A 26736-nucleotide genomic window follows, 5' to 3' on the forward strand; every position below is an offset into this window, starting at 1 on the left:
GAAAAGCAAACTGGTTCTCAGCTGGCTCGCAAGTTGAACGAGTTGTGAACCAGCACCAGCACTGGCCCCGAACCAGCCCTGGAACTGATTTGGTGGAAAAGGGGTATGTGAAAGACTGTGTGGGCAAACAGTGCAACAATTTAAGAATAACGTTCCTCAATGTAAAATTGCAAAGAATTTGGGGATCACATCATCTGTGTTACATAATATTATTAAAAGATTCAGAGAATCTGGAGAAATCTCTGTACGCAAGAGACGAGGCTGAAAACTGACAATGGATGTCTGTGATCTTCAGGTCCTCAGGCGACACTGCATTAAAAGCAATCGCTGTATGGGCTCAGGAACACTTCAGAAAACTATCATCTGTAAAAAAAAAAAAAAAACCCAGTTCATTACTGCATCCACAAATGCAAGTTAAAACCAGATATATACAATATCCAGAAACACCGCCACCTTATCTGGGCCCGAGCTCTTTTATGATGGACTGAGGCAAAGTGGAAAATTATCCCGAGGTCTGATGAATCAAAAGTAGAAATTCTTTTTAGAAATCATGGACACCATGTCCTCCAGGCTAAAGAGGAGTGTGACCATCCAGCTTATCGGTGCACAATTCAAAAGCCAACGTCTGTGATGGTATGAGAGTGCATTAGTGCAGTGTTTTCTCAACCACTGGGCTGCATTCCAGTAGTGGGCCATGTCATCTCCCCCCCCCCCCAAAAAGGTGAAGCTAATTTTTACTCATAGTAAGTTACAGTTGCTGAGTTGCATCTGATGTCACATCTGTCTTATTAAGGTATGGTCACACTACAGCTTGCAATACTTTCCGATGGGTTATCACTGAAAATTAGGTATTTTGGTGGCGATGCATGGCGATATGCATGTGAGCTAAAAGTTGTAGTCGCACAGCACGCAAACACTTGACTCTCACTCCTTCGTGCATTTGAGTCTGGTGCAGCTGTGCTTGCTCACGGAGCATGTTGTGCACGCGCTTGGGACCCAGTCATTATGGGAAACGCCTGACGCTGATTTGAGCACAATCGGCACATGCAGGTATGGACGCTGTTTTCACGGAAGCTTTGCGAAATATCATCACATTTGTTTCTCGCCAGATTTATAATGCTGTTTAAATTCTCTGCTTTATGATTCTGCTTTCTGTTTTGCTTTTGTTTTTGTAAATATCATGCCTGCTAATAAACACTTTCTGCACTTAATCCATCTACTGCCATCTATCTTGTAGTGTCTTGATCCCCAGATCTTTAACCCAGCCACATGTTAAAAAAAAATTGTATGCCTCCATGCTCTTCCAGATTTTCGTCTGTTTGTCCGTGTAGAATGATGTCTGCAGCACCAGGTAGTTTGAGATGTTGGGGAACTCAACGGATGGATAATTTTCCAACTTACAGCTTCTTGACTGCCTTAGTGACCTCTGCCAGAGATATGGGTGAAGTTTCCCCTGAGTCTTCAGACTCCACCTCTTCCATGGAGGATGTGTAGGATGGGTTCAAGACTTCCTCAAAGTGCTCCTTCCACCGCCCGACAATATCCCCAGTTCAGGTCAGCAGTTCTCCCCAGCTGCGCACAGCCTGAGGCAAGCCCTGCTTCCCTTTCCTGAGTCGCCGAATGGTTTGTGAGAACTTCCTTGAGGCTAACTGAAAGTCCTTTTCCATGGCCTCCCCAAACTTCTTCCACACCTGGGTTTTTGCTTCAGCAACTGCCAAAGCTGTAGCCCTTCTGGCCTCCCAGTGCCTGCCTGCTGCCTCAAAGGACCCCGGGCCAACCAAGCCTGAAAGGCCTTTTTTCTTCAGCTTGACAGCTTCCTTCACTGCTGGTATTCACCAGCAGAGTCTTAGGTTATCGCCACAACGGGCACCGGCGACCTTTTGGCCACAGTTCCTACCAGCCCCCTCTACAGTGAAGGCTTTGAACATGATCAGTTCGGATTCCATGTCCCCGACCTCCCCCAGGATGCACAAAAAGCTCTTCTGGAGATGGGAATTGAAGACCTCACGAACAGAGGACTCCACCAGACGTTCCCAGTTCACCCTCGCCACATACTTAGGTTTGCCGGGTCTGTCTGGCAGCCTCTTCTGCCATCTGTTCCAACTCACCACCAGGTGATCAGTTGTCACCTCCGCTCCTCTCTTCACCCAAGAATCCAAGACATATGGCCGCCGATCAGATGATATGACCACAAAGTCGATCATAGATCTTTGGCCTAAGGTGTTCCGATACCAGGTACACTTACAGTTAGGTCCATATATATTTGGACACTGACACAAATTGTTTTTTTTACTGGTTTACTGAAACATATTCAGGTTATAGTTATATAATGGACATAAAGTCCAGACTTTCAGCTTTCATTTGAGGGTATCCACATTAAAATTGGATGAAGGGTTTCGGAGTTTCAGCTCCTTAACATGTGCCACCCTGTTTTTAAAGGGACCAAAAGTAATTGGACAATTGACTCAAAGGCTATTTCATGGGCAGGTGTGGGCAATTCCTTCGTTATGTCATTCTCAATTAAGCAGATAAAAGGCCTGGAGTTGATTTGAGGTGTGGTGCTTGCATTTGGAAGATTTTGCTGTGAAGAAAACATGCGGTCAAAGGAGCTCTCCATGCAGGTGAAACAAGCCATCCTTAAGCTGTGAAAACAGAAAAAACCCATCCGAGAAATTGCTACAATATTAGGAGTGGCAAAATCTACAGTTTGGTACATCCTGAGAAAGAAAGAAAGAAAGAAAGAAAGCACTGGTGAACTCATCAATGCAAAAAGACCTGGATGCCCACAGAAGACAACAGTGGTGGATGATCGCAGAATAATTTTCATGGTGAAGAGAAACCCCTTCACAACAGCCAACCAAGTGAACAACACTCTCCAAGAGGTAGGCCTATCAATATCCAAATCTACCATAAAGAGAAGACTGCATGAAAGTAAATACAGATGGTTCACTGCACGGTGCAAGCCACTCATAAGCCTCAAGAATAAAAAGGCTAGATTGGACTTTGCTAAAAAACATCTAAAAAAAGCCAGCACAGTTCTGGAAGAACATTCTTTGGACAGATGAAACCAAGATCAACCTCTACCAGAATGATGGAAAGAAAAAAGTATGGCGAAGGCGTGGTACAGCTCATGATCCAAAGCATACCACATCTGTAAAACACAGCAGAGGCAGTGTGATGACTTGGGCATGCATGGCTGCTAGTGGCACTGGGTTACTAGTGTTTATTGATGGTGTGACACAGGACAGAAGCAGCCGGATGAATTCTGAGGTATTCAGAGACATATGGCCCTTTTCCACTACCCTTTTTCAGCTCGCTTCAGCCCGACATGGCTCGCGTTTCGATTACCTCAGAATAGCACGACTCAGCTCGCTTCAGCCCTACTCAGCATCCAAAACTCGCACGGTTTTGGAGTGGGGTTGAAGCGAGCCAAACCAAGCCGAGTGGGGCTAGGGGCGTGAGGAGACACTCCCCTGTGCACTGATTGGTGAGGAGGAGTGTCCTCACACGCCCCGCGAGCACGCTGGGATCTGTAAACACCGTAAACCCGGAAGAAGAATTACGAGAATTTCTGAAGCCTTATGCGCCTCGCCTCATCTATATGCTCTTGCCAGTATCTGTTGGCATTGTCGGTGACAACAAGCCACAGCACCAAGACCAACAACATTAACGACTCCATGTTTATTGTTTACTATCCGGGTCGTGAGACTACCGCTTAAAAGGTCACTGATGTCACTGTTTGCGCCGCCTAACAACATCACGTGACGTCCACCCACTTTCGCTAACTCCACCCAATGTGTCCACCCACTTCCAGCCAGCACGGTTCAGTGCGGTTGTAGTCGAAATGCAACTCCAACAGCCCCACTCAGCTCGACTCAGCCCAACTCAGCACGGCACGGCTCAGCCCAACTCAGCCGCGTTGGTAATGGAAAAGCGGCATTCCTGTGTGCTCAAATCCAGCCAAATGCAGCCAAACTGATTGGTCGGCGTTTCATAATACAGATGGACAATGACCCAAAACATAAAGCCAAAGCAACCCAGGAGTTGATTAAAGCAAAGAAGTGGAATATTCTTGAATGGCCAAGTCAGTCACCTGATCTCAACCCAATTGAGCATGCATTTCACTTGTTAAAGACTAAACTTCAGACAGAAAGGCCCACAAACAAACAGCAACTGAAAACCGCTGCAGTAAAGTAAATGGCAGAGCATTAAAAAGGAGGAAACACAGCGTCTGGTGATGTCCATGAGTTCAAGACTTCAGGCAGTCATTGCCAACAAAGGGTTTTCAACCAAGTATTAGAAATGAACATTTTATTTAGTTATTTAATTTGTCCAGTTACTTTTGAGCCCCTGAAATGAAGGGATTGTGTTTAAAAAATGCTTTAGTTCCTCACATTTATATACAATCATTTTGTTCAACCCACTGAATTAAAGCTGAAAGTCTGAACTTCAACTGCATCTGAATTGTTTTTTTCAAAATTCATTGTGGTAATGTACAGAACGAAAATGAGAAAAATGTCTCTGTCCAAATATTTATGGACCTAACTGTATGAACCACCTTATGCTCGAACATGGTGTTTGTTATGGCCAATCCATGATGAACACAGAAGTCCAACAACAAAACGCCACTCAGGTTTAGATCAGACAGGCTGTTCCAGGACACAACCCAGCGACTCCAAGAAGGCCGAATGCTCTGCACTGCTGTTTGGTGCATAAGCACAGTCACAGTTTTCCTCTCTGCAACTTGTATTCTCATAGAGGCGATCCTTTGGTTCTCCGGGGAGAACTCCAACATACAGTACCATTCAAAAGTTTGGGGTCACCCAGACAATTTTGTGTTTTCCATGAAAAGTCACACTTTTATTTCCCACCATAAGTTGTAAAATGAATAGAAAATCTAGTCAAGACATTTTTCTGGCCATTTTGAGCAGTTAATCGACCCCACAAATGTGATGCTCCAGAAACTCAATCTGCTCAAAGGAAGGTCAGTTTTATAGCTTCTCTAAAGAGCTCAACTGTTTTCAGCTGTGCTAACATGATTGTACAAGGGTTTTCTAATCATCCATTAGCCTTCTGAGGCAATGAGCAAACACATTGTACCATTAGAACACTGGAGTGATAGTTGCTGGAAATGGGCCTCTATACACCTATGGAGATATTGCACCAAAAACCAGACATTTGCAGCTAGAATAGTCATTTACCACATTAGCAATGTATAGAGTGTATTTCGGATTAGTTTAAAGTGATCTTCATTGAAAAGAACAGTGCTTTTCTTTCAAAAATAAGGACATTTCAAAGTGACCCCAAACTTTTGAACGGTAGTGTAGCTGCACTCAGCTAGAGGCTTGTGAGTATCCCCACATCTGCCCGACACCTCTCACCCTGGGCAACACTGGAAAAGGAGAGTGTCCACCCCCTCTACAGGAGTTTGGTTCCAGAACCGGTGCTATGCACGGAGGCAAGCCCAACTATATCTAGTTGGCACCATGCCGCTTCCTGCACCAGCTCCGGTTCCTTCCCTGCCAGAGAGGTGATGTTCCACATCCCAATCACTAGTCTGTGCTACTGAGGCTAAGCACGCCCAGGCTCCCGCCTTTGCCTGCCACCCGGCTCACAATGCACCCAACCCTGGTGCCTGTCCTTGCGGGTGGTGAGCCCACATGGTGGCGGCTCCACGTAATTTCTTCAGGCTGTGCCCTGATGAAACAGCAAAGAAGGAGCTTGTTAAAAGTAGTGGTGATGTAACACAGTGGTAAACATGCCCCTGTCCCAACTGTTTTTGAAATGTGTTGCTGACATCAAATTCAAAATGACTAATATATATATATATATATATATGGTGTGTGTATGTATATGTCTCGTCTTCTTCCGCTTTATCCGGGACCGGGTCGCGGAGGCAGCAGTCTAAGCATGGAAGCCCAAACTTCCCTCTCCCCAGACACCTCGGTCAGCTCCTCGGGAAGAACACCGAGGCGTTCCCAGGCCAGCCGAGAGACATAGTCCCTCCAGCGTGTCCTGGGTCTTCCCCGGGGCCTCCTCCCGGGGGGACATGCCTGGAACACCTCCCCAGGGAGGCGTCCAGGAGGCATCCGAAAAAGATGCCCGAGCCACCTCAGCTGGTTCCTCTCGATGTGTAGGAGCAGCGGCTCTACTCCGAGCTCTTCCCGAGTGACTGCTTCTCACCCTATCTCTAAGGGAGCGCCCAGCCACCCTGCGAAGGAAACTCATTTCGGCCGCTTGTATCCGCGATCTTGTTCTTTCGGTCATTACCCAAAGCTCATGACCATAGGTGAGAGTCGGAACATAGATCGACCGGTAAATTGAGAGCTTCGCCTTTTGGCTCAGCTCCTTCTTCACCACGACGGACCGGTAAAGCGACCACATCACTGCAGAGGCTGCACCGACCCGCCTGTCGATCTCACGCTCCATCCTTCCCTCACTCGTGAACAAGATCCCGAGATACTTAAACTCTTCCACTTGAGGCAGGACTTCTCCACCAACCTGGAGAGGGCAAGCCACCCTTTTCCGGTCAAGAACCATGGCCTCGGACTTGGAGGTGCTGATTCTCATCCCAGCTGCTTCACACTCGACTGCAAACCGCCCAAGTGCATGCTGGAGGTCCTGGCTTGAAGAAGCCAACAGGACAACAACATCCGCAAAAAGCAGAGATGAAATCCTGTGGTTCCCAAACAGGATTCCTTCCGGCCCCTGGCTGCGCCTAGAAATTCTGTCCATAAAAATTATGAACAGAACCGGTGACAAAGGGCAGCCCTGCCGGAGTCCAACATGCACTGGGAACAGGTCTGACTTACTGCCAGCAATGCGAACCAGACTCCTGCTCCGTTCGTACAGGGACCGGACAGCCCTTAGCAAAGAGCCCCAAACCCCATACTCCCGAAGCACCCCCCACAGAATACCATGGGGTACACGGTCGAATGCCTTCTCCAGATCCACAAAGCACATGTGGACTGGTTGGGCAAACTCCCATGAACCCTCGAGCACCCTATGAAGGGTATAGAGCTGGTCCAGTGTTCCGCGACCAGGACGAAAACCGCATTGTTCCTCCTGGATCCGAGGTTCGACTATTGGTTGAATTCTCCTCTCCAGTACCCTAGAGTAAACTTTCCCCAGGAGGCTGAGAAGTGTGATTCCCCTATAATTGGAGCACACTCTCTGGTCCCCTTTCTTAAAAAGAGGGACCACCACCCCAGTCTGCCACTCCAGAGGCACTGTCCCCGACTGCCACGCGATGTTGCAGAGGCGTGTCAACCAAGACAGCCCCACAACATCCAGAGACTTGAGATACTCAGGGCGGATCTCATCCACCCCCGGTGCCTTGCCACCGAGGAGCTTGCAAACCACCTCAGTGACTTCGGCTTGGGTAATGGACGAGTTCACCTCTGAGTCATCAGCCTCAGTCTCCTCAATGGAAGACATGACGGTGGGATTGAGGAGATCCTCAAAGTATTCCTTCCACCGCCTGACAATGTCCCCAGTCGAGGTCAACAGCTCCCCACCTGCACTGTAAAGTGTTGGCAGAGTACTGCTTCCCCCTCCTGAGGCGCCGGATGGTTTGCCAGAATTTCTTCGAGGCCGACCGATAGTCCTTCTCCATGGCCTCCCCAAACTCCTCCCAGTTCCGAGTTTTTGCCTCCGCAACTGCCCGAGCTGCAGCACGCCTGGCCTGCCGATACCCGTCAGCTGCCTCAGGGGTCCCAGAGGTCAACATGGCCCGATAGGACTCCTCCTTCAGCTTGACAGCATTCCTTACTTCCGGTGTCCACCACCGGGTTCGGGGATTGCCGCCACAACAGGCACCGGAGACCTTGCGGCCACAGCTCCGAACAGCTGCGTCCACAATGGAGGTAGAGAACATGGTCCACTCAGACTCAATGTCCCCCGCCTCCCTCGGAAGCTGGGAAAAGCTCTCCCGGAGGTGGGAGTTAAAGACCTCCCCAACAGGGTGCTCGGCCAGACGTTCCCAACAGACCCTCACCATACGTTTGGGCCTGCCAGGTCTGTCCAGCTTCCTCCTCCGCCAGTGGATCCAACTCACCACCAGGTGGTGATCAGTTGACAGCTCAGCGCCTCTCTTCACCCGAGTGTCCAAGACATAGGGCCGGAGATCAGATGAAACCACAACAAAGTCTATCGTCGACCTCCGACCTAAGGTGTCCTGTTGCCACGTGCACTTATGGACACCCCTATGCTCGAACATGGTGTTCGTTATGGACAAACCGTGACTAGCACAGAAGTCCAATAACAAAACACCACTCGGGTTCAGATCGGGGAGGCCGTTCCTCCCAACCACGCCCCTCCAGGTGTCACTGTCATCGCCCACGTGAGCGTTGAAGTCCCCCAGTAGAACAATGGAGTCCCCAGTCTGAGCACCCTTCAGTACCTCTCCCAGGGACTCCAAGAAGGCCGGATACTCTATACTGCTATTTGGCCCATAGGCACAAACAACAGCAAGAGCCCTCTCCCCAATCCGAAGGCGCAGAGAGGCGACCCTCTCGTTCACTGGGGTAAACTCCAACACATGGCGGCTGAGCTGGGGAGCTATAAGCAAGCCCACACCAGCCCGCCGCTGCTCACCATGGGCGACTCCAGAGAAGTGGAGAGTCCAACCCCTCTCGAGGAGCTGGGTTCCAGAGCCCAAGCTGTGCGTGGAGGTGAGCCTGACTATCTCTAGCCGGTACCTCTCAACCTCCCGCACAAGCTCAGGCTCTTTCCCCCCCAGCGAAGTGACATTCCATGTCCCAACAGCTAGCCACTGTGTCCGGGGATCAGGTCGTCGAGGCCCCTGCCTTCGACTGCCACCCAATCCACACTGCACCAGTCCCCTACTGCTACCTCTGTGGGTGGTGAACCCACAGAAGGTCAGGCCCACGTCACCTCTTCGGGCTGAGCCCGGCCGGGCCCCATGGGCAAAGGCCTGGCCACCAAGCGCTTGCATACGAGCCCCAACCCCAGGGTGGGGCCCCGGCTGCGCCATACCGGGCGACGTCACGGTTGTTGGTTTCTCTATAAGGGTTTTGGTGAACTGCTCTTGGTCTGGCCTGTCACCTAGGACCTGTCTGCCTTGGGAAACCCTGACAGGGGCATAATGCCCCCGACAACATAGCTCCTAGGATCATTCAGGCACACAAACCCCTCCACCACAATCAGGTGGCAGTTCTAGGAGGGGATATATATATATATATATATATATATATATATATATATATATATATATATATATATATATATATATATATATTTTTTTTTTTCCAAAAAAAACAAAATTTCTCAGTTTCAACATCTGATATGTTGTCTTCATACTATTTTCAATGAAATCTAGGGTTTCCATGATTTGCGAATTATTGTGTTCTGTTTTTATTAACAGTTTACACAGTTTCCCAACGTTTTTGGAATTGGGGTTGTATTTTGGGCTGGTAGGCAAATGTGCATGCAAGCGTCTACCTATAAATGAGTCTCCAGTGTCTTAATATGGTTATTTCAGTGTTGTCCAATGGCTGAATATAAGCTTTGTTTACAGAAGCCATAAACTTGTAAGAGAATACAGAACTAGCTACATATGCCCCTTTTCCACCAAAGCAGTTCCAGGGCTAGTTCGGGGCCAGTGCTTAGTTTGGAACCGGGTTTTCTGTTTCCACTGACAAAGAACTGGCTCTGGGGCCAGAAAAAACAGTTTCAGGCTACCACCAGCTCTCTGCTGGGCCAGAGGAAAGAACCGCTTACGTCAGCGGGGGGGGGCAGAGTTGTTAAGACCAACAACAATAAGACCGCGAAAGATCGCCATTTTTAAGCGACGAGATGCAGCAGCTGTACAAATGCGAAGTCATCCATTATTATTGTTGTTGCTGCTGCTGCTTCTTCTGCATTGTTTTTGCTTCAATATTCGCGCCAAGGTTTATGCAAACGTAGCGACGTAACTGACGTATACAGCGACGTAATGACGTGGCTTCCCTTAGCACCGTGAGCTATGGAAAAGCAAACTGGTTCTCAGCTGGCTCTCAAGTTGAACGAGTTGTGAACCAGCACCAGCACTGGCCCCGAACCAGCCCTGGAACTGATTTGGTGGAAAAGGGGTAACAGTGATGTTTCACACATGCTAAAAGGAATTTTTTTTTTTTTAAAAGGAGTGTTATGCTTTATCAGTATTCTTTGCTGTAATAAATAAACATCTAGAATTTACAAGGTAATGGGAGCCTAACATCAGTGCTGTGTATGCATTGCGTAACATGGCGCTCCAGTGAGCAGAATGAAAACCAAGATCTTCAAGGCATACTCACGAGTATGAATTGAGAAGATTCTTCTCTGGGGTCATAACCCCATATGTCTTTTCTGTGCAGCTTACTGCCTAATTAATTTAGTTGAGTTATTAGTCATGACTTGCCTTATGCTCCACAAGGAGCTAAGAGGATGAAGATGATGATTAGTCATGGACTGTCTGCCTAAAAAAAATCCCCATGTTGTAGTAGGGAAGAGGCAGATTGATGTTCTCCTAGTACAAGCCAGGGTTTCCCCTAAAGCATCATAGCGTAGCGGCCCCGCTACGCTTAATTTATTGACCAATATGCTTTGTGACACCATTACCTATTAAACCACTGCCATGACGCTTACAATTTAGGCCTATAGTATAAAGCTAGAATCAACATGCATGTGTTTTTGTAGCCTTTGAGCAGGCAATCAGTACAGTCCATGCAAGCCCATGGCCCTGATCTTGACTTAAGCTCACAGCTCATGTCAGAGAAGGGTATTCCTTGCTGATTGGCTGAGTGTGTGTGGTATCCCGCGTTGATTTGGATGAACGATGCGCAATTAATATTTATGGGTAACTTATGCAAACGTGGCAGAGCTTTCAAGCTGGGTACAAGTGAGCAAAACACTGGGTTGCAGCTTAATTACGAAGTTTTTCACAAAGAAAACTGCGGAAAACAACTCTGCAACAGTGGCAGACCGTAGTTGTGAGACCACAATGGCCAGTTCACTGAATGTTGCTGACCAGCTGGAGTCTGACGGTGAGAGTCATGCTGTCGATGCCAGTGATGATGGAGCTGATGCCGCTGTCAAGGGAGCTGCCAGGAAACGGCAAGAAGAAAGCTCATCGGAGCAGGAAAAAATGTAAATCTGGTGTCGATCCAGATTGGCTGAAGATATATGACTGGTTGGTGGTGACTCCAGGAGAAAAGGGTATGTTCAAAACGTTCAGTAGATCTTGTCTGTGTGCACATGTGAAAAACACACAGTCTGGTCTGGTTGTTTGTTATGGTGATACGTGACTGTGTCAATCTGGAATGTAGCAATCTAAACACAGAATGCGACCAAAAAGCTCAGAAACCCAAAGGGGCACAGAATTGCTTTTGTGGAGCCAACTCACTGCTCTGCTCTTTGATTACTGGTTCTGCAGCTTCAGATTTTGCCAAATGCCAGTTTATCTGATTTGTTGAAGTTCATTTTATTGTTCACTTCAGTATTAGGTATTATTTTTATAATGGTCATCTGCACTATTGCCAAAATTTAATGATCAGTATTTTAAACTTGTGCCATGTTGCATCACCTTTCACTTTGTTTGATATCAAATAAACCGCAGTCTCCTTTGGAACAGGACACTGCTTGTGAGATGCAAGTGGTTATTGTATTGACCTTGTTGTTTTTTGCTTCTTTTTTTAGGGTGAGAATTCAATAAAATTTATAAGTAAACTATAGCGGCCCCCCCCCCCAACATGCTGTACTGGTAAAAAATCAGCTCTAGATGTCACCAGAAGCTACGAAACGAACCCTTATATTTCAAAATTTTCCGGCGGAACCTGCCCCCGGACCTCTGTAGCGTACGCGGCGTGCTCTTTGCACCTCGCTGCGCTTGGGGGGGGCTACTACTCTTTCCAGTTTTTCTAGGGGAAACCCTGCAAGTCTGTGACTAACCAGGAGAGTCAATTGTGGCTCCATAGCCTTCATACTCAAGAACAGCCTCTTCTGCTAACACCAAGCGTTGAAGAGGAGGCTGGCCACAGGAGTGTTGGGGTATTGTTCCCAACATTGCATGCTGTTCTGTCTCTCTAACTCCTCTTTATTTCTTTCTCTTCCTGATGGGTTTACTTGTCATCTATGACAGAAAAAGCAGCAGGTCTACAGTGAGGACATAGGTAAGTCTTTCCATCAGAGCCCAGTTTTTTACTTTTGACCTTCAGAACACTCTGGCCTTGGTGATGTCATTGCCAAGATGCCATATCTGAGTTGTTTATAGAGTTTCAGTTTTCAATGTAGTGCACACACGTTTAACTTCTATGGCTTTAATGGAATTGAACGGGGTTTTTTTTTTCCCAAGAATGTGTGTTAACTTTTTTCTTTTTCTTCCCCCCCCCAAGAATTATTATTAGAATCCAATCTGAACAACATTAGAAACTGTATCCCCTACTTTGGGGTACAAGGCCCTGATCAGTGTAATTTGAAGGGCAGTTAACCAGAGTGAAGCATGGCTGTTCATCAAATGAAAACGAAATGGACTTAAGTTGGACTGGCTTTGTCCACTGCAACAGAGGCTTCTGTTGTACGAACTCGGAGAGCCATAGTCCAAAGAGTTGCGGTCCAAAACCAGTTCAGACATGAACTGTATTTTGTATACAGCAACATTCACTGACAAATAAGGGTGTGTTTGCTGGCTAAACCATCAAAGTCAGCTGCACTAAGCTTATATATGTGAGGGAATTGTGCCATGGAAAAGGAATAATTAATGGCCTTAATTGGGCAAGCCTGATTCATGTGCTGTTTTGCAGAAATTGATCCTGGCTAAATGTAGAAAGTAAGTAATCATCTGAAGTATGATAATCATATCATCTGTTTATAGATGGAACATACGTCTGTCTATAACTTGGGGTTCTCTGGAAGGTTTAGAAAACCTTCCTCATTCTCATCCCAAATTCCTGATGGACTACAAAGGAAAAGGAAACCATAACCATGCTTGATCTTGTCAATTAGAATTGATGGACAAGCTTTCAGTGCCAATTTATGCAAACCTTAGAGGATTTGTGAACAGTGGTCATGAAAAAGAAACAGGCCAATGGATCGGGTCGTGTCAAATCTGATCCAGTCCCAGTGTATGGAATCAGGCAGAGATGTCCACAAGCGCCGGTGACCGGTGGTTTTCTCTGCTTACACAAACGGTCTGCGCCGGCTACTCGATCCCAGAAAAAAGGTAAAAACTTGCCTTTCAGTGTTCGAGCGATTTGTCGCTGCCCATAATTTGCTGCAAATCCAATTATTTCACCACGAAATTGTCTTTGATTCGGGTCTAGCATGACCAGAAGCGATTCTTGTGCTCTGATTTGCTGAGCAGGACCATATGACCACGCTGTAGCGTATGTAGTTATGTTACAGAGCCAGGCAGCGTACTACAGAAGGTAACTGAGAAAGCCAGGCGCTCACATCTGGAGGGAAATTTCATACATATTTTGCAGGTATTTTACAGGGAAATGGTTCGTAATTTATTTGCTCAGAAGGCATGTTAATTTCAAAATTTCGGGGGGGGTGCCATGCCCCCAGACTCCCTGAGTATTAGCGTGCCTTTGTCGCTGCAAATTCCAGAGCCGCCTACTACTTTTGTAACCGGCTACTTCAGATTTTCTGGAAGGCCCTGAATCAGGCAAGTGGTGGCCCTATGGAGATGCTTGATATTGAGATGGGGCATCCCTACTCTCCACCAGGGTTATGTTGGGAAGCCTTGTGTTGTGACCAGTAGACAGGAGTTTTTACATGTTGTTCAGCACTCAAATTTCAAACGTGGCTCAATTTCTTTGCCACGGTTGCTTTTTTTCATTTTGTTGAGGTCTTTGTGGGAGAAGTTCTGTAAGTGCTCTCTGGAGTTGAGGTGTATTTACAAAAGTTTTTTGTTTGTTTGTTTTGTATGATAACTTTCAGTGCTGTCTTATCTTAAGGTATGCTTAGTATCATGGTCTAATGGGGTGTAATATTGTCATTTTAATTTATTCTTCTCTCAGCAGTGTTCACCAGGAACGGATCCATTCGCACTATGCCCTCTCTGGCCAACCGGCTCAAAACTGTCACAGAGCCAGTTCTTGGTATGTAATGTATCCTTCATGGGAAAAAAAAATTACACTCACTGTGGAAATGTTAATGTATTGTGTGTGTGTGTGTGTGTGTGTGTAGGTCTACAATATGTATGGGAGTATTGCAGCCCCAGCAAGTCAGTCCCTCCTCATTACAAGTGTAGTCTGTGTAAGGTGCAGCAGCTGCAACATGAAATGGTGGCTCATATAATTGGATGGAAGCATTGTTTCAGATACCTGGTAAGGCTTGTAATCCTCAAATCAAATATACATCGTGTGTGCGTGAACACTGTGTTTTCCCAATAACCCGTATTCGAAATGTGGGAGGGACTAAAACTTTTTTTTTTTTAAACTTGATAAACAGAAAAGTGCTCATCCAAAAAAAGTGTTCTACAAAGAAGGGGACATAAAACAGGACGCGGAGGCTAAGAGGACCATCAGAGCGATTGCTGCTGAGGTTGAGAAAGCTGAGGGCAGAGGTGAAATCGAGGTGAGATACTGTCCAACTGATTTGAATGAATGAATGAACCCTTTGTCACTGTTACCAGTGAAATTGACCATCAACCTGTCCTTACAGAGGGGGAACAGGACAGGAAGACAGGGATAAAAGGAAAAAGAAACACAGTAGTAACATGAGGAAAAAAGACCCCCCCCCCCCACTATGCTCCTATCAGGAGTACAGTGTGGGAGCATTTTAAAAAACCTCTGCACAAGCACACAACACAAGTACACTTTTTAAAACATGGGACTTGAGGGGGGAAAGGGGGTAAGGGGGTGGGAGGGGAGGAGGTAGAGGTAACCCAGCGCAAGCAAGCAGCCATACGCTCCTGCAGCCATGCAAGCGGCGCTGGTCACGCACCCGCTTGTCACACTGGGGGTGAAAAACTGCGACCGCGGAAAATTGGGGAAAGAATGCGAGAGTGTCTCCCAGCAGTGACCTTCTGGGGGAAATGTTGCCCCAGCAACGGCCTTGATCGAGGCCGGTGCTGTTCAGGGAGCCGAATGTCGATAAGATAGAGATTGTTTGGTCTTTCGAACAGATGCAGTCTTTACACGTCCACACCACTTGTCCATATCTGTCCATTTCGTCCATATCTGTCCATTTCTGTTCAATTCAATTCCATTTGGTCTCCGAAATACTTATTCCTTGCAAAGCCGAAAGCGTCTCCAAGATGACAACCATGTTGTGGTTCAAGTTCTATAGCCACAGTCTGAGTGCCGACAGCTTTGCCCACCGCTTTAATCATATCAGGCAGCTTTGTGGGGCTTTGAACAGCTGTCACCATTGTCTGATTTCCTCGATATACCAGGGCAATGCCTAATCCAATCAGCAAAAGTCTGGTAATCATGGTTCCGAATAGGTAGATATCTCCAATGTCCTCCACAGGCGTTCCGACAGGACTGGTGGGTTCCCCCGAACCCAGAAACTGTGTCAATTTCGTTAGGAGACCAGTTTATCAAATCCATGCTTTTTTAGTTTAGAAATTCAATGCGGAGAGAGTCTCTCAAAAAAAAAAAAGTATAGGCAGATGAGATGAAACAAAGAGCACAAGCAGGAAAAAAAAGGAGAGGAGAGCAGAGAAATGCGACCGCCTTCCGTGAGAGCACGGAGAAGAAAAATCATCTCATTTAAATCATGATCTCAAAATCTGGAAAAAGTGCCCTAAGAGTAAGTATTCCTCATGCAGTGCCTTGCAAAAGTATTCATACCCCTTGAACTTTTTCACATTTTTCCACCTTACAACCACAAATTTAAAAGTTTTTTTTAATTGAGATTTTATGTGATAGACCAACACAGAGTAGCACATAATTGTGAAGTGAAACGAAAATGATAAATGGTCTTCAAAATTTTAAACAAATAAAAATCTGAAAAATGTGGTGTGCATTAGTATTCAGCCCCCTGTACTCTGATGCCTCTAAATACAATCCAGTGCAATCAATTGGCTTCAGAAGTCATCTAATTAGTTAAGAGTCCTACTGTGTGTAATTTACTCAGCATAAATACACTTGTTCTGTGAAGGCCTCAGTGGTTTGTTAGAGGGCACTGAAGAACAAACAGCATCATGAAGACCAAAGAACTCACCAGACAGGTCAGGGATAAAGTTCTGGAGAAGTTTAAATCAGGGTTAGGTTATAAAAAAATATCCCAAGCTCTGAACATCTCAAGAAGCACTGTTCAATCCATCATTCAAAAATGGAAAAAGTGTGGCACAACTGCAAACCTACCAAGACATGGCCGTCCACCTAAACTGACAGAGCGAGCAAAGAGAGCACTGGTCAGAGAAGCAGCCAGGAGGCCCATGATCACTCTGGAGGAGCTGCAGAAATCCACAGCTCAGGTGGGAGAATCTGTGCACAGGACAACTATAAGTCATACACTCCACAAATCTGGCCTTTTTGGAAGAGTGGCAAGAAGAAAGCTATTGTTGAAAGACAGGCATAAGAAGCCATGTAGGGGACACAGCAAACATGTGGAAGAAGGTGCTTTGGTCAGATGAGACCCAAGTTGAGCTTTTTGGCCTAAATGCAAAGCGCTATGTGTGGCGGAAAACTAACGCTGCTCATCACCCTGCACACACCATCCCCACTGTGAAACATGGTGGTGGCAGCATCATGCTATGGGGATGCTTTTCTTCAGCAGGGACAGGGTAGCTGGTCAGAGTTGATGGGAAGATGGATGGAGCTAAATACCAGGCAATCCTGGAAGAAAACCTGTTGGAGGCTGCAAAAGACTTGAGACTGGGAAGGAGATTCACCTTCCAGCAAGACAATGACCCTAAACATACAGCCAGAGCTACAATGGAATGGTTTAGATCAAAGAATATTCATGTGTTAGAATGGCCCAATCAAAGTCCAGGCCTAAATCCCATTGAGCATCTGTGGCAAGACTTGAAAATTGCTGTTCACAGACGCTCTCCATCCAATCTGGCTGAGCTTGAGCTATTTTGCAAAGAAGAATGGGCAAAAATTTCAGTGTCTAGATGTGCAAAGCTGGTAGAGACATACCACAAAAGACTTGCAGCTGTAATTGCAGCAAAAGGTGGCTCTACAAAGTACTGACGCAGGGAGGCTGAATACTAATGCACATCACATTTTTCAGATCTTTTGTTTAAAATTTTGAAGACCATTTATCATTTTCGTTTCACTTCACAATTATGTGTTACTCTGTGTTGGTCTATCACATAAAATCTCAATAAAAAACTTTTAAGTTCGTGGTTGTAAGGTGGAAAAATGTGAAAAAGTTCAAGGGGTATGAATACTTTTGCAAGACACTGTATATACAGTGTGCAGTGCAACTGAACACACGTTAACAAACCAAAAATGAGAAACACACTAACTCAAACCATAAAGTGGAGGTCCTTATTGAACATCACATACATGTTCCTGATAGTGTGTGCAAGTCTGAGAGACCTGGAGGAAATCTGACCTTGACGTTATTTTAGATATGCTGTCAACTTTGCGTAGATTTAATATATGAACATGCATACAATGAAAACTCCCCTAAAGGAAGTGGTGTTATTCAGAAGAAAGAATTACTCCTAACTGCCAGGAAATATTGAAAGCGCTTTCCCCTTCTAAGTCACTGTGACCTGAAAAGATTTGAGGATCATCATCTCCAGATGATGCAAATTTAAAATTCAGTTAGTAATGCACATTTGTTTGTTTTATTTATAGGTTATCATGATGGAACCTGCTGATGTACCAGGCTTTGAGAACATGAGTAAGTTCTGCCTCACTGTGCAAAATTCAAATATTCTCTTATACATTGGCCATGAGTTTACTGTCTGTGTGTGTCTTGCATATAACAGAGTCTGCGTTTCCTACTGCTGAAGGACCAGGTGCTACAAGTCTGCTTGGATCAGTTCCTGGAGGTTTTTACCCATGTTAGTTTGTTTGTTTGTTTGTTTGTATATGTGTGAGTGGAAAGTAAAATGCAATTACATCTTTGTTCAGTCCTGCCCTCTCTGCAGCTTTGAAAATTGCACTTTAGAGAAGGAGTTGTTGGGGTGTGTGTGTACAGGGGCAGGGTGCAGTGCCTGTGTGAGTAGAGGAGCAGTAGTGAGATGAAAGGTGGGGTTGTCCAAATTAGCAATCGCATGAATAAAGCTTTATGCTAATAAATGGAAACTTCTCACCCCCAGAATCCAGACTCGCCAACCTTTACACGTTTTGCTCTGCATTTTAACGCTTTACTAATTGCTTGTCTTGATTTTCCCACTTGAAATATGCCCTTTTGTCAAGGTCAGTCGAGATTATTTTGAGTTCATTAATATGAAATAAAATCTATGAATCGACTCTGCTAACATTTGGCAAGTATATAGATCGCATCAGTTAACTATATTTATTTGGGATGCCACCAAAAAGACTAAATACTCCAGGACACTGATAACTGAATGAATTATTAATTTGAGGACGCACCTGTCCAAGTGGAAGGCAAGAGACCATACCTCCACCTTTCTAATTGCACACTTTGCCAGGTTTGCCATGAAGCTGGCCCATCTTGAGGACGTATGTGCTTCTTACGCCACTGCCAAAAGGCATCATATTTCAAAAGTGGATTCACCTTGCAGGAGTCCACACAGACTCCTGATGTATCATGCCATCTGCTTTGGGGCGCTAGCATGATGGGGACTGATGGATGACTTCTTCCACTTGCAGTGTGATTTTTGAAGGATCTTTTGCCACTTGCTGAGTAATTTCAAGCTCGAGGTGGGAAGCAGTACAAGAACTTTGTCCCCTGGTGAAACTTGCTTCAGCTGGGAGGACCCATTATAGAGCCATTGTTGCCACTCTTGAGCCTGAAGCAAATTCTCCTGTGATGTGTGATCCAGTGTGTGGACCATTGCTTGCAGCACCAGGACAATGTACGGATTTTTTTAACTGACAATTGGACCATCTTCCCAGCTAACTTTGATTACATCCAACCTATTCTGGGCTTTTGGCTTATATAATAATTAAGATAGCAAAAACCTTGTGGAGGCTTGGGGTACCTCTTGGACTGCAGATAATAGGGCTTGCAACTTGCAAATAATGTTCTTGATCAGTTAGGATTTCTTTAAGGATCCCAACTTAGAGATTACTCAAAGCAATGGCTCAGCCATGCTCTTTACTGAGATCATTTGCAGAGGAAATGATTCGGTACATCAGGCAGTGTAATCCACAAGGACTACTACAAAAAGATATCCCCCTGTTGACTGGTCTGATGGCCAGAGGGGATCTCTGTAAGAGGATTGGTGCACAGTGGTGCATTTGGGGTAGCTTGCGGATTCACCAGCTGATATTTGCTGCAAGACTCTCAGCACATCAACATGAATGCCCGGGCACGACAATAAAACGAGGCCATTAACCAGGCTAGTGTTGTGTCTGCTCTTAAAGGAACAGTCCACCGTACTTCCATAATGAAATATGCTCTTATCTGAATTGAGACGAGCTGCTCCGTACCTGTCCGAGCTTTGCGCGACCTCCCAGTCAGTCAGACGCAGTCAGACGCGCTGTCACTCCTGTTAGCAATGTAGCTAGGCTCAGTATGGCCAATGGTATTTTTTGGGGCTGTAGTTAGATGCGACCAAACTCTTCCGCGTTTTTCCTGTTTACATAGGTTTGTATGACCAGTGATATGAAACAAGTTCAGTTACACAAATTGAAACGTAGCGATTTTCTGTGCTATGGAAAGTCCGCACTATAATGGCAGGCGTACTAACACCTTCTGCGTGCTTCGGCAGCGCATTGATACGGAGCTCAGATATCAATGCGCTGCCAAAGCGCGCAGAAGGTGTTAGTACGCCTGTCATTATAGTGCGGACTTTCCATAGCATAAATCTCTACGTTTCAATTTGTGTAACTGAACTTGTTTCATATCACTGGTCATATAAACCTATGTAAACAGGAAAAACGCGGAAGAGTTTGGTCGCATCTAACTACAGCCCCAAAAAATACCATTGGTCATACTGAGCCTAGCTACATTGCTAACAGGAGTGACAGCGCGTCTGACTGACTGGGAGGTCGCGCAAAGCTCGGAGAGGTACAGAGCAGCTCGTCTCAATTCAGATAAGAGCATATTTCATTATGGAAGTACGGTGGACTGTTCCTTTAAGTGTCCAGCCATTGGGTTATAATGAGCCATGCATTTCCTTGTGACTTTTTTGTACCAGTAACTAAGTCAGGCAATGGCACTGGGACGAGCACGGTTTTACTACCAACAGGTAGAATGGTACACTGATACCCACGTTTGCAGACACAGGGAATGTTGTCCTGCTCCAACTGGGCGGCCTTGCTGGAGAGTCATGTTGGTGGCAGTAGACCCACTCTGACATCCTAGTCAGAAGGTGTCTGTTTGATGAAATTCTTGGGGTGTGCCAGGTCCAGTCTAAGCCAGTGTTTGCAGTAGTCTAGGAGTCTCTGGGCAAAAGTGAAATAGATGATCCCTTCCTCCAGTGTCCCTTTGGAGCGGGACCAATGTGCTCCAGCACCACTCTTCAAATTAGTCTGTAATCCAGTTGGCACACAGGCAGCAGAATATGGGCTGCCAGCTTGGCTGCTCCTGTCAGAATGCCAATGAATGCAATGCCACCACTCACTCCTTGGCCAACTACAGGCCAAGAGAGTGCCCTCGGACATTCCCAGGTATGCTGTTGTTATATTGAGCTGTCAACCTGGTGTGGGAGAGGGAGCTTATTGATCCACAGCCTGCTCATTGACAATTTTGTCTGAATATCGCTTCTTATTACTGCTGCAGGTAGATCAGAGCTTGATGTTGCTGCTTCTGAGCGAGTGGCTGGACTATTTCAAAGAGAGGGCTCTGCTCCTTTTTCACATCTGTCATGTTCTGAATAGCTCCAGTATTTTTTTTTTTTTTCCATAAGTGTGACAGCTGAATGCTACTCATGGTAATTGTATTCGTGAGCTTTTAATCGGAGTGTGTGTGCCCTATACCTCAAGAACAGAAAGAAGAAAGGAATGACAGAACACAAATGGTGCTTTGAACTGCTGAAACTTTGCTGCTTTCCACTTGCTATGGAGTTCATCAACAGGCTCACAAACGCTCACTGAGAGATAGGAAGAGGGCATGATGAACAGCTTGATATTGTAATGAGTACCGAGAGGTTTCAGGTGTGCCACGTAAATTCGCTCATTTCCTGACGCCGCTGCAGACTCCTGCTACACCAAGGGTTCGTGCAAAACGAGAGCTTGTTGCCATGCTGCCATAATAGACAGGCGTCTCATAAGGCATGACTTTTCAACTGAAAGCATCTTCTAAGAGTGTTCATTTTGAACACCCTTTTACAGTATTGTGTGATATCAGCACACATTTAACAGTAGCTAGCTAACACTAGCTAGTTGATGAACAGGTTCCTTACAAATCGTATCAAACACATTTAGCTGGTTTCAGTTATATTACAATATATTTTTTTTTCTCTCTGTAGCTGTTCAAAAGTCTAAATGGGGGGGAAGCCACAAAATTATATTTGTATTGTGAAGTTTTGTCTGCCTTTTGTTTTTATTCCATTGCTTGAGGGAGCTGCTGCACAGATATCTGGATAATAGGCAGCAGTGATGGGAATAACGGCGTTAAAAATAAACGGCGTTACTAACGGCGTTACTTTTTTTAGTAACGAGTAATCTAACTAATTACTTTTTACATCGTTATAACGCCGTTCCCGTTACTTACAGTAAAATACTATGCGTTACTTTATTAAAGCTGTTTTCATCTGGCACGCTGCTCGCTCAGCCTTTCTTTACTCTGCTTTAGTGTGGGGCGGGGAGACACGAGACAACGGCACAGTAAGCCAATCAGAGTAGATTTGGACAACATACGTAGGTAGGCCACGCCTACTGCACTACTGCGCGCTTTTTCAATCAGAAGACCCAGCGATGGCGAGCGGTCAGACCAGCACTGCGCTTTCACACTAGAAATACAGCCATTACTTTTCATTGCTTGAAATAAAAGGCAAAAATGTCTACGTGCAATGCACATTATGTCGAGGAACAAAGTGTTTGTCCTCGTCAGTGGCCAGTAATTAGTAGCAATTTTAATAACTACAAAAATATATTACATTTGATAGATGTCTTATCTCACATTGTCCCACAAAAATATTAATATAGTGTAGATAACGTTACTAATTGGTTCTGTTAAGTGTCCATTTCAGTCATTAAACACATTTAATGTTCACTTTTATTATGATTACACTAATTGAATTTGATTTTTTTTGAGGGGGAACAAAATGTAACGGAATAATTACTTTCCCTGGTAATTAGTTACTTTTATGACAAAGTAACTCCGTTACTAACTCAGTTACTTTTTGGGAAAAGTAACTAGTAACTATAACTAATTACTTTTTGAAAGTAACGTGCCCAACACTGATAGGCAGCACTGAGGATACATTGATGTTGCCTTCAACTGGCGGCAGTTTGATGACCTCGTAAAAGACAGGAAATGAGAGTTTGGTCAGTTTTGAATGGGATTTGATGCCTTATCTTAGACACCCTCATAAGACAGCATTTTTTTTCCCCCCATTTCGAATGCAGCACAAGTCGTCATATCGAACAATTTACAAATAATTTTAATCGTACCGCTAATGAGACAGTGGTTTAAAAAGCTCTATGTTCCCATGCGCTTTGAGTGAGAATATGTACAGGGTTATATGTTAATCATGAAGGGCTTCGAGGAAAAAGCTCCTACTCCTTTGCAAGATGTAGACACTGTAAAAGGTAACATTACGTTACTGTATACGTCTCGGTTAGCACAGCTCGCCCAGCCTCGCTAGCACCAAGCACCACAACAATGGCCGACGACGTTATCTCTTTGGATTAGTCAGACTAAATGCTACACCAGCTTTTTTTTTTTTGCTTTTTTTTTGGGGGGGGGGGGAGTTAAACGCCGGTCACAAAGTTTTAGCTGGTCTTGTTGGTCACGATGACCCCACCCCTAGCCCCTTACATAAGTAGTACTTGGTTCAATATTAGCAAAATGCTAGTACCGCTTTGGAACCTGTTTACCTGGCCGAGACCTGGTTCGAGATCAGGCACTGACTCTGAATAAGCCCTAGAACTACCTTGGTGGAAAAGGGATATGTGTCTGTTCCACCCCCAGAATTGCCTGTGGTTATGTCCAGCACACTGATTGCAATACTATAGCAGAGCTGAACCAGAAAGGCACTACAGAGACTGTAACAATTTTTACTCCCCCACCCCCAAACAAAGCAATTAATTTCCATTTTGGGGTGTAATTACTCTTTTAAATCAGCCTTGGTACTGTATTTTTGAGGTCTCAGTAGGTCAAAAGGCATTCTTGTTTTTCTCATATATCCTCAGGTAGACCAGTTAGTGTTTTTTCACAACCCCCCATCTCAGAAGAGTTCCCACCTCGGGGTGGCATGATGACAGATTTTCTTCCCAGCATGCCTGCTGCTGCTCCAGATCGCATCCCCATGAGTGGACTCTCCAGCTCTAGCCACTACGGTAATTCTAAATGGTCCCAGACAATAGAGAATTGCTGTTTTTATGTCTATACCTGTTTATCCTGCACCTGCTGAAAACATTTACATATATCCAGAATTATTGGTATGCTTTGTGGAAATGAGAAAAAAATTGCATTACTGGCATTTAGCAGACGCTTTTATCCAGAGTGACATACAATGTACCCAGAGCAGCCTGGGGAGCAATTGGGTTAGGTGCCTTGCTCAAGGGCACTTCAGCCATTCCTGCTGGTCCAGGGACTCGAACCAGTGACCTTTTGGTCCCATAGCTGCTTCTCTAACCATTAGGTCATGTTTCCCCAAATTAATCAATAAAATAAATAAATAAGGAGTAAGTGGCATTTTGAGCTCAAACATATCAGGGGATTGTGTATTTTTATTTAAGCGCATATTTTTCTTCCAACACAGTTGTTTTAAGTAGTATAATAACAATTTGTGAAGAGACTCCTGTAATTTTTCACAAAGTTGGATACTTGTGCATGGAAGAGTGGGCCAACAGCCCTCTACATCATCTCCGTCTGCTTTACATTCTCAGGTTTGTGCATATGTGGACCTATTCTCAAGTTCAGACCACAGCTTTTCAGTAGGGTTTAAATCCAGAGACTGATCCGTGGCTTTGGTACAATATGGAAGTCTTAATATTCCCCCTGGATGTTTGTTGGAATTCATAAACTCCTGTATGCATAAAAATATGAGCGGGGGGAAAAATGTCATCATTTAATATGAGGGGGGAATTTAAGTCAAGTTTATTTGTATAGCGCTTTTAACAGTAAACATTGTCGCAAAGCAGCTTTACGGAATTTGAACGACTTAAAACATGAGCTAATTTTATCCCTAATCTATCCCCAATGAGTAAGCCCGTGGCAAGGAAAAATTCCCTCAGACGACATGAGGAAGAAACCTCGAGAGGAACCAGACTCAAAAGGGAACCCATCCTCATTTGGGCAACAACAGACAACATGACTATAACATTAACAGTCCTAACATAAAGTCAGCTTCATCGATGCTGTAAACCCCCCACTGACAGAAACCCGAGCGCAAAACCGTTCACGTCAACTGCAGTCCCCAGCCACAAAAGCACCACTGCAAGAGTCCAGAGCGTCCTCCAGGCGCAACCCCCAACTGTCCACATGGGGCCACCCTCCACAGGAGCGATGCAGTGAGACTCCAATCAGACACAGGACACCAGGATGGATCAGGCAGGTCTGAGGAGCAAAAGAGGTTAGCATCTCGATCCCAGGACCGACATGTAACTCAGAGGGACAGATTTTTTTTTTGGGGGGGGGGAGAAGAGGGAGAAAACACAGGTTGTTAGGTATGCCCAATGTCACCTGAATAAGTAGGTACAGTATACATATTGCACTGAGTACAAGCAGGGACTCCGGCAAAACTAACTATGACAGCATAACTAAAAGGGGAGAGCCAGAAGGTAACACAGGCATGAGGGAGCCCCGGGACATAAAGCAGCGAGCCACTACACCGTCAACAAACTTGAGTGAGCAAGCGAGTGGGGACTGACAGCATCCATACATTCCAGTTTACCAAAACTCCATGTCTGAGGACCCTCCAGATCTACACCTTTACCTCATAAACACCATTAACACAAGGCTTGACTAAACAGATATGTTTTCAGCCTAGACTTAAACGCTGAGACTGTGTCTGATTCCCGAATACTACTTGGAAGGCTGTTCCATAACTGTGGGGCTTTGTAAGAAAAGGCTCTGCCCCCTGATGCAGCCTTCACTATACGAGGTACCATTGCAAATTGAATTTAATCAATTTCAGTTTTGCTGTAATGTAATCAAATAGGTCTAAAGCATCTATACAATAAATATGTTAACTAACTTTGCTGCAGGAATATTTTATTTCGCTTACATTGTGTGCATGTGTGCTCAACATGGGCATTGCACAAGTCATATAAAAAATGTCTGTTAATATCCGACCACGATGGTACTTTGGAGCAGTTAGAGCTCCAGAGCTTAAATTTTGGATATTGCTACCTAAAGCTACAGTTACACTACAGCTTGTGATGCTTTGCAATGGGTTATCAATAAAAATGAGACGCTTTGATGACAGTGCATGGCGATGTACAGGTGAGCTAAAAGTTGTGGTCACGCAGCTGGAAAACACTTAACTGTCACGCCTTCGCGCACTCAAGCGACCACATTCAACTCGCAGAACCTAGTCATTATGGGAAACACCTGATACTGATGTGAGCGCAATCAGCACGTGTGTGTATATAAGGACACAGGCTTTGTGAAGTATTATCATTATCATTTGTTTCTACCCATGTTTATGACTTTACTATCAGTTTCGTTTGTTTTTATAAAGGTCACGCCTGCTAATAAACACTCTTCCTGCACTTAGATCGGTCTACCACTGCATACCTGACAGAATACTTGCCAAGTCTCTGTGAAAACAGCATCCTTATATGCACATGCTGATTTGCGCTCAAATCAGCATCAGGTGTTTCCCATAATGACTGGGTCCCAAGCGCGCACACGCAGCAGTCCGAAGGATCCCCGAATGTAAATGCACTTTTTTTTAGGCGATGCCTCGCTGCCGTGTTGTTGAGGCTCCCGTGAGCATCGGGGACATGGATTCAAGACAAATGCATCTCGAGGCTCAAAGAAGGTTCCCCAAGCTTCAGGAAGTTATCCCAAACCCACCTGCAATATTCACTGCTTAGTTTGCTGATTTAAAAACATGGCCACCAAAAAAACATCTCGCAAAGCTCGGAGAACAATCACCGTGTATTGCACAATTGGTGGCGATGCTACTGATTTTTCATTGCCAAGTATTCGCAAACCCATCGCAGGCTGTAGTGTGACCAGGGCCTAACGGAAAGCTCTTATTTCCGTGCCAGAACCAGACAGGATGATTGGAGGCCCAGAGAGCATGCAGCATTTACGCAACAGCGGATCCATGAACATGGGCTCAGATGGATTTGGGATGGATCCACGAAGCGAGGACATGGGCAGACCTTACCCTGATGATCTGCCAATGAACGGCAGCGATAGAATGATGAGAGCTAAAGGCCCAGAGTCAGGCAGTACCCTCGCAACTCTTCTCAGCTATCTGGTATAGTGCTATTAATTTGTGTTTTGAATACTGAAACATGACCCTGTAGAACAGGATAAAGCAGCTAGAGATAATGAGATGAGAAATCCCAACAGTTAATAACTTAACAG

At 45.3% G+C, this 26736-nt stretch overlaps 1 protein-coding gene across 4 annotated transcripts in view; it reads left to right on the top strand.

Annotated features, from left to right (window-relative positions):
• The window catches only part of LOC132867335 (uncharacterized), a 37014-nt gene that overhangs the window by 4754 nt on the left and 5524 nt on the right, over positions 1-26736 (top strand). The window contains exons 3-10 of one of the 4 annotated variants that reach the window (XM_060900184.1): positions 12119-12149; positions 14001-14081; positions 14170-14309; positions 14434-14559; positions 17745-17790; positions 17879-17953; positions 23382-23528; positions 26418-26626. In XM_060900184.1, coding sequence (XP_060756167.1) covers positions 12119-12149; positions 14001-14081; positions 14170-14309; positions 14434-14559; positions 17745-17790; positions 17879-17953; positions 23382-23528; positions 26418-26626 — 855 coding nt within the window. Of the gene's footprint in view, positions 1-12118; positions 12150-14000; positions 14082-14169; positions 14310-14433; positions 14560-17744; positions 17791-17878; positions 17954-23381; positions 23529-26411; positions 26627-26736 lie in introns of all 4 variants that reach the window. The other 3 variants (XM_060900182.1, XM_060900183.1, XM_060900185.1) reach the window with 3 other exon arrangements.

This window comes from Neoarius graeffei, chromosome 19 (genome assembly GCF_027579695.1).
Source record: "Neoarius graeffei isolate fNeoGra1 chromosome 19, fNeoGra1.pri, whole genome shotgun sequence".
Lineage (NCBI taxonomy): Eukaryota > Metazoa > Chordata > Actinopteri > Siluriformes > Ariidae > Neoarius > Neoarius graeffei.